Source organism: Nylanderia fulva, unplaced genomic scaffold (genome assembly GCF_048542155.1).
Source record: "Nylanderia fulva isolate GAGA-0341 unplaced genomic scaffold, ASM4854215v1 Scaffold538, whole genome shotgun sequence".
NCBI classification, from domain to species: Eukaryota; Metazoa; Arthropoda; class Insecta; order Hymenoptera; family Formicidae; genus Nylanderia; species Nylanderia fulva.
In genome coordinates this window covers 35,517-43,872 of record NW_028190630.1, presented here as the reverse complement: position 1 = coordinate 43,872, position 8,356 = coordinate 35,517, and the positions used below count along the sequence as shown (strand labels likewise).

General features: G+C 44.5%; 2 protein-coding genes across 2 annotated transcripts; one reads left to right on the top strand and one right to left on the bottom strand.

The window, feature by feature from the left end:
• Nucleotides 1-1,997: 1,997 nt before the first annotated feature.
• Nucleotides 1,998-5,317, bottom strand: LOC146721165 (uncharacterized). The gene is made up of 4 exons (XM_085487340.1): nt 5,131-5,317; nt 3,891-4,114; nt 2,550-3,571; nt 1,998-2,058 (listed from the first exon to the last, which is right to left on the bottom strand). Exons 1-4 carry the CDS (start codon nt 5,315-5,317, stop codon nt 1,998-2,000), a joined length of 1,494 nt encoding a protein of 497 aa, XP_085343466.1.
• A 1,157-nt stretch (nt 5,318-6,474) lies between these two features.
• Nucleotides 6,475-7,653, top strand: LOC146721164 (uncharacterized). The gene is made up of 2 exons (XM_085487339.1): nt 6,475-6,691; nt 6,765-7,653. Exons 1-2 carry the CDS (start codon nt 6,475-6,477, stop codon nt 7,544-7,546), a joined length of 999 nt encoding a protein of 332 aa, XP_085343465.1. The 3' UTR covers nt 7,547-7,653.
• The last annotated feature ends 703 nt before the right edge of the window (nt 7,654-8,356 follow it).

Genomic DNA, 8,356 nt, shown 5'->3' with positions numbered 1-8,356 from the left:
ATATCGTCGGACCGTTAACAGTTACCACTAACGGAAACAAATATTTACTAACATTTCAGGATAGCCTGACGAAACTCAGTAAAGCGATACCGATCGCGAATCAGGAAGCAAATACCGTCGCGAAAGAGTTCGTTACGAAAATAATTTTCGAACACGGCATTCCCGAAAAAATTTTAACAGACCAAGGCACAAATTTTATGAGCAAAGTATTTAAAAATATATGCAAATTATTAAGAATAAAAAAGATACAAACAACCGCGTATCACCCCGAGAGTAATGGAGCATTAGAAAGATCGCACCGCACATTAGCCGAATATTTGCGACAATATATAAATGCTGACCAAACCGACTGGGATAAATGGGTGCCATACGCAATGTTTACATATAATACCACTCCTCATTCAGCTACGGGATATACCCCCTTTGAACTAATATATGGACGACAAGTCGAACTACCGACGGCACTAACAAAACCGCCTAAACTGACGTATAATTACGATGACTATCTACAGGAACTAAGGGAAAGAATACGTGCCTCAAATCAACTTGCAAAAGAAAATATTAAAGAGGAAAAAATAAAATCGAAAGAATACTTTGATAATTCCGCGAAAGAAACCGAATTTAAAATAGGCGACAAAGTACTCGTATACGACGAGACACTCCGACGCGGACGATCCAAGAAATTAGACGCATTATGGGCAGGACCGTATACAATAATAGAAAAAAATTCAAGCGTAAATTACACAGTAAAAAAAGGAAGAAGAGCGATACGCATACACACAAATAGATTAAAATTATTTATTGAAAATTAGGACTTATCTAATTGTCTGCTTCGTCCTCGTGATATACACGTCCATAAGGGAGAGGCCACCCCTCTTGCAAAACCCTCAAAGTTTGCATGGCCGGAATCATAAATCCCTCCTCGGGAGGCACCAAAGCAACTTCGCGCACAACGCGCACACCAGACCGCACATTTACACTCACGTGTAAAGAAAACGGAAAGGAGCTGGCCGCATATCTTGCGACAGCCCCCAAAGCCCGTTCAAAATGGTTGGTCGGCAATGCCGGCCCCACAACTGGGCCCACACATCTAAGAAATCTCAAACACGAGAAGCATAGCAGTTTCCACCAGGGCACAAACTCCACATGGCATCGCGAACAATCGAACCACATGTCGGAACCAACCATTTTTTTTTTTTTGAAGACGCAACGATAGTAATAAATCAAAGGTTGTCATAAGACTAAAGGGACGACAGGAGACATATAGACCGAACGCCCCTCTTGCTTGATAAAAAATTGCAAACGAAAGCATATTCAAGATCAAGGACAAAGTATTAAGAAGAATTATATGTATATCATTACAGGGCACTCTCACTCTTAGCCTGCAACGCTGCAGTACTCAAGAAGGAAAGTGAGAAGGGTCAACCGTATGAGATAACAGAATTCAAACATAGTCCAGGAATATATTTCGAGCAAATTGACAATTACATGAAACAGACAGAAACTATAGACAATGACTTACAAAACAACGAACAAAATTTTTATGCACAGAAACAATTTGTCTACCCAATGACATTTACCGGAATAATAATGACAGTAGCTGCAATATCCATGGATAATAATAAAAAGAAAAAATAAAAACGAAAAATAGCCAAAGTAATAATAAACGATGACTTCGAAATATCGCGATCAATACTAAAAAGAAGTCAAAGTACTAGATTTTAAGAAACGATTATAGAACCTACTATGTATCGGAGAAACTATAATTGTACATAGAATAAGATATCAACATAATCAAATATTGTTAAAACCAATGGTATAACGAAAAACTTCGTACCTCCGTTTTTCTTTTTTAACGGGGGAGGAATGTTATAGCCCGAAAGGCTATAATTACAAGTTAACGGATATAAAATCCGCGTGGAGACCGCTGATGCAGCAGCGGGCCGGAAACCGCGAAGACGCAAGCTAAGAGCTTCATCTTTCGAACAGCTCTTAGCTCAAAATCTAGCCGCGTATGCAAAAGCTATGCACCAATCGGGTGCCTGTCGCCAGGCACCCCTTCCAAATGAAATAACGAAAAACCGAGTTCACGTAAGAACTCGGGAGTGAACAGAGAGCGAGTTGAATTAGACCAACCTACCGAGACACATCGAGGATAACTCCCGACTCGTAATCAGACGAGTCGTTATTTAGCTAAAGTCAGAATAAATCTAGAGTCGCTAACGAAAATCCAAAAGGTTAAGTCGCTAATTAGAACCTAACTAGGAGTCGAAGACAAGCCGCAGAATATAAACTATCACCTGTAATCTGACTATCGAGAGCGAGCATACTTAACTAACCACCCAGGTGGGATTATACAGAATTAAACCAACTCAAGAAATAAGGAAAATAAAAGATTTATTCAAATAAACAATCGAAGTCAGTCAAGGAGGAGACGCCCGCCGATCCTAGGATCCTCATCCTTCAGTCGACTGAGACCCCAAAATTTTCCGTGCCTTCCCGGAGGCACAACAGTGATTTTGCGCACAACGTTGGTCAATGGGTTGTACTGGATCACGCGATCGTGCATGATGAGGCAGTACGCAGTGGTATTATTAGGTATATTCTCCTTACACTCAAATTCCAATCTCACATCCACCGTTGCGCTCTTGACCGATTTGTTTTGTCGAGAACAATCGATAATCACAAACGGACCGTTTTGTAAAAACAGCGTGATGGTGAGACTCGGCTCGAGATACTCGTATCCGTAATAATTTTTGCAGAAACGCGCATACGTGTCATACAGAATCGACCATCTGTTTCTATCGAAATCCAGATTCATATCGTCGTACGGATAACATTCCGAGTTCAGATAGAGTTTCACGTTGGTTAATTTACAGTCGTCGAATTGACTCGTATCCTCGGACATGACATTTTTACGCCCTGTCTGCAGAGCAAAAATTACATATCGCGGCTTCTCCAGTTGAATTGCGGTCTTAATGGCCCACGAATGCTTGGTCGTACGCTGCAATAGCGGAAATTCGTATATATCCCACGAGCGGAAACCCATGCTGAGGTAACGTCCGCTTTCCAGAGCGCGCAGCATCGACAGCTTCTTAATCTCGCTCAACAACACGTGTGGCATTCGCCATTGTATCTTGAATATGTTGATCACAGGCTCCAGTGCAGAATCTCCATACAGGCAATTATTGTCGTTGCGCGCTCGTATTAGGATCAACTCATGACGCGCATTAATAACAACGCGTTTGTAATCCTCGCAAAATCCCAGCAACATGTGCAGCGGCACACAAAAATTAAAGTATCCATTCACAGTAGTCGGGCTATCCCAGCCTGCATTTCGCATAATCACGCTTCTATCGGATGACATTGTTACATAGTTTTTCAGCAGACTTGTTATTCCCACATTCCTGTTGCGATCAATCTCCACACCATCGAGCTCATAGCGAATTTCGTCAAACATGAATGCGACGCAATTATTTCCCAGCATCACATTGGATCCCTCAACTGGATGATTTATCCTCAGTTCACCCTCGATGTAGAAGAAACTCTCATACGGCAATGTATATAAATCCTGTTGTTGTATGGGTATTCTTATCTCGTCGCTGTATCCAAATGTTGTGTTGGCAAACGGGTTGTATGTGTGAGTCTCAATCTTGACGATGCGATCGTCAAAGACTGGCTCTTCCTCGATGTTGAGAATCTCAGTCATTGTTCAGATGGCGCGCACCGCAAATCCCAAAGATTGTAAAAACGCAACGTTTGACGAGGTGAGTCTCTTCTTCGTAGTTGATTTGATATTAGCGAATGATGTTGCTGCTGGTCTGATTGTGTTCTTCGTGTCTTTATTCAACACGAGCATCCCGTCGCACGAGGGTGGCCCGCCGTCGTACGTGCAATCTAATTGTTATCTCTTCACCTCGAAAATCGAGCAATCGTCCCTTCTGGTCAGTAACGCGTAACACTAAATCAGTAATGCTCCGTACGAAGACCGGCAGGTAAATGATCTGCGCCGGCGTTTCCGATATCTTATATCCTGGTGGTACCCTCGGTGAAAATTCGTGTATCGTGTGAACGAGTTTATTGTTGCAGTATGCACCCGCGGTCACGTTACACTCTATGCGGATAATGTTTACGTTGATAATATTAATCGCCATGTTCGATTTGTGCCATTTTCGCGGTTGCAGTATACGATTCGAGAATCCCAGCAGCGATCCAATGTTGTTGGGCAAGCTAAAGTTTATTCTGTAGGCACACTTGATCTCGCTTCTCATCGTATTGTAATTAGCGCGGAGCACGATTGGGTAATCTTCATCGTCGACACCTTTATCGCTAACAGCATTATGTTTTCGGGAAAGTGCACGTTTCAAAAATTCATGTATCGCTTGCAGCTCGTACGATCCCTCGGGAATCGTAATTTCCGCGTCGTCTGTGCCGTAGTAAAATTTATTATTCGAGGAATTCACATTCGATATAGTGTGATAAGTTTCAAAATCCGTCAGACCGAGCTCGTAGTCCGCGTCGCTCAAATCTATGGGCGGAAAGTAGGTCGCCGCGAGGACGCTACTCTTCCCAGTCAATGTTAGTGTTAGCGACATGTTGACAAAACTGAGTTAAATAGCGCAATGTCAGTCTTTAAATTCGCTGCAAGTTGAACTAAAATTCAATCTCTCGGAGAAACTGCAAGCACAACTGTCCGCAGATACTCTGATCATACGTTTGATAAGAGGTGTAATTGTATTCCAATTTCGGCACATTTAAATATCGCACCAATTTCTCGGGTGGTCGAAGATTGCCAAAACTGTCGAAATAAATTGCGCGATTTCCTCTTTTTGCATACGCCACCCAATGAGTGCCAGGACCGTCTGTACTGTCTAGATTAACGATACCACTCTCATTTTCTCGCGCGCCATTTATCGGTAAATTATTGCGCATAAATACACCTCTAAAGTATGGAATGTGCATACGTTTTGCAAGTTGTAGCAATTGCACATTTGTAGTTACACCTTTCGGCATTTTTAACGTTTTTTTGACGTTTTTTTTTCTTCGCTCCTCGTCCATATTTGTAAGGGACGAGATACAGTCCGCGGCCTTCCATGGCGCGATTGTGGCGTAGTATTTCTTGCAACTGACGTTGCGCGGCTTTTCTGTCGTTTACCGCTTTTGCTACGCCAGCCGTTCCGCCAACCAGGGATCCGAGCGCGCCCAGCATTGGTAAAATCGGCAAAAATCCGCCTCGTTTCGCTGCCGAAAGTACCCTCTTCTTCGTCTTCCTCTTTTTCGTTTTCAAGCCCATGCCGAGCTTCGTCTTGGCCTTCATCGCTGTCCAGACAACTGTGGCCGCGGGCTCTCTCACCGAGACTCGAGTCTTTCGCGACGATGCAAGTTTTCGCTTTCTCGGCGAGTACCTTATCCGCCGCGTGTCTCTCGGCGAGTTCGCTGCTCCGAGAGTACGCTATATCGTGTTCACGGCACGCCGCGTCCAATGGGTTGACACCTTGATCACCTCTAGCCAATCGCTTTTCCAAACGAGTTCCCGGGCCGCAAAATTGATAGCCGGGAATATGAAGCTCGACCGGAAGTGCGTTTATCGCACGATTTAATACACCTGTGCCTATTTTCGTTGACATCCGTTGCAATCTCTAGACATTACTGAGCAAAGCGCGAGTCCGCGCAGCTATAAATAGGCGGACGTTGGAGATCAAATCGGGAGTGAGAAAATGAAATTCGTGCAACAACCTCTGACGATACGAGTGATGAATTACGACGACAGAGTACGCTGCAGCGTGAACGAAGGTGTGCGCAAACACGGTACGATGCTACCGACAACTATACGCGCGATTGTTTGCGGCCCCTCAAACTGCGGTAAAACCAACGTGTTGATAAGCCTGCTGGAAAGTCCGCACGGTGTGCGTTTCGAGAACGTGTACGTGTACTCGAAATCGCTGCAACAGCCGAAATATCGTTATTTGGAAGATTTATTGACGCCGATTGACGAAATCGGCTACTTTACATTCTCCAATAACAGTGACGTCATTCCACCGAGCGAGGCATGTCCAAATTCAATTTTTGTCTTTGATGACGTGGCATGCGACAAGCGAGATACGATAAAAGAGTACTTCTCAATGGGGCGCCACTCGAACATCGACTGCTTCTATCTCTGTCAGACATACGCGAGAATACCGAAACATCTTATACGCGACAACGCGAACCTGCTAATCCTGTTTAAACAGGACGCCACCAATTTGAAGCACGTGTACAACGATCACATGAATACCGACATGTCGTATGAGGATTTCAGTGAGTTATGTCGTACATGTTGGCAACAAAAGTATGGAACTCTAGTGATAGACAAGGACAACTCGCTTTTGAACGGGCGATACAGAAAAGGATTTAACGAGTTCGCGATACCGCAGAGCCATTAGTCGTCGCCAACAATCCTTCCGGTCGAGAGAAACTCTAGAGAGTGCTGCCGACATGGCTGATAATATTCGCAAGCGTGAAAAGGTTGCCAAGGAGATTGCGAAGACGGCCGAATCGATCCGCAAGAAACACCGCGCTCTGAAGACCGGAAAGATCGATGATGATATCGCCGTCAAGACTCACTTTAAACCTATTATCGAGCCGCTACAAAAGATTGTCGACAACGCGACGATTTCGGTGAAAAACGAGCCTAACACCGACGACGACGACGGTGTGAAGATCGAAACACGGTATGAGGGGGAGACACCGAAAAAGAGAAAACAAAATTATCAAGCGATATAAAGAGGAGGAGGAGGAATTGAAAAAGAGAAAATATGATATTTCGAAGCCATTGGACGCTTCACTGCCGACAACATCTACACCGAAAAACGCACAACCTGTGATACCCAAAACACTCGTAGACGAAAATGTTTTCGAAACCACGCGTAACCCGCCCGAAATATCCCTTCGACACTGGTTAAGATCGTCGGAAGGTCGACAAATGATGCGAAAGGATTGGGGGCCATTAGGACAAAAGTATATGGACGCTCTCCTCGGTGCTGATGAGAAGAAAGAAATTGATAATATATACGGAGTCTACTTCGGCGAAAATGAAATGCGCATTGGAAACAAGCGATTCGCGATTGACAAAGATGACAATATAATCATAGGCGACACGCGGTATATTGGAACGCCCGGATTGTACGAGTTGATCTTCAAGAAAAGACCTGATTACCAGGAGGATGATTTGCAAAAATACAAGCGCATATTATTGACGACAAATGCGCATAAACGCAATTTTGATGTGCAAGGCCGTGTGAAGAGTAGCAAGGGGGACAAGTACAAATATATAATCGCACCGTTGACGCGGGGGGAATCGGACGACCCAAAATCTGGCATGGGAATGCCTCGCGCTATGACGCTAACCAACAATAAGATTGATTACGTACACTGGGACGACCCCAACGAGCTAGTGGATCGCCTACGATTGCTCGATGCTTCGCACCAAGCTGGCAACAACGCGCATGACAACGAGATCTTGTCGATTATCGAGGAACTGCGGGAAGCGGGCATTATTATAAATTAAACAAGGTTCCCGACAATCTATTCAGTTCATCGTGTGACACTTTACAAAGCATTGAAAAAATGTCTATCAATAAATTTGGATTATTCGAGAGGAGAAATGATGCAACCCCTGGCACAAACGACCAATGGTATAGATTGATTAGAAAATGCGTGCGCAAAAACGCTCTGCATCGCGTCGCTACAGATTATGACGCGAGATCGCGCAAGATTCGCCGTGTAGCGCAACCTGAGGCGGATACCGATGTCGTCAACAAATTGTACCTGAAAGAGTGCTTTAAAACATTGATGATCCAACAAAAAGAGTCAGATGAGAAGCTGGCTGCGTTAGAGAAGGATGTACGAGCGTTAGAAACTGCGATAAAAGAGCTTCTGCGTGCGCCAAACACTACCTCAGACATCTAATGAGCGGTTGGCTCAGAAACGTCTATCAAACAGTTGTGAAACGTCTAGAAAGGATTCTCGAGTGGTTGCAAACAATTGTTGAACAGCTACGAAGGATTATCAGCGTGCTACCAAACAACAATGAGTGGCATCAGTGACCGATCTGGAAGCAGCAGTGAACGACCCGGAAATAGCAGTGAACGACCTGGAAACGGTGGTGAACGCGACCGCTACGATCGAGGTTACGATCATGTCAAACAGGGTTGCGAACGAGGCTACGAACAAGTCCTTAAAGGTTACATAAAAAGCTATCAACAACTCAGTAAGGGTTGCGAACAGGTCAGGGACGGCTGCGAACGGGCCAAGGCGGGCTACGAACGGATCAGAAACGACTTGGGACGAGGCTGTGATCGGGTCAGGAACGATTTTT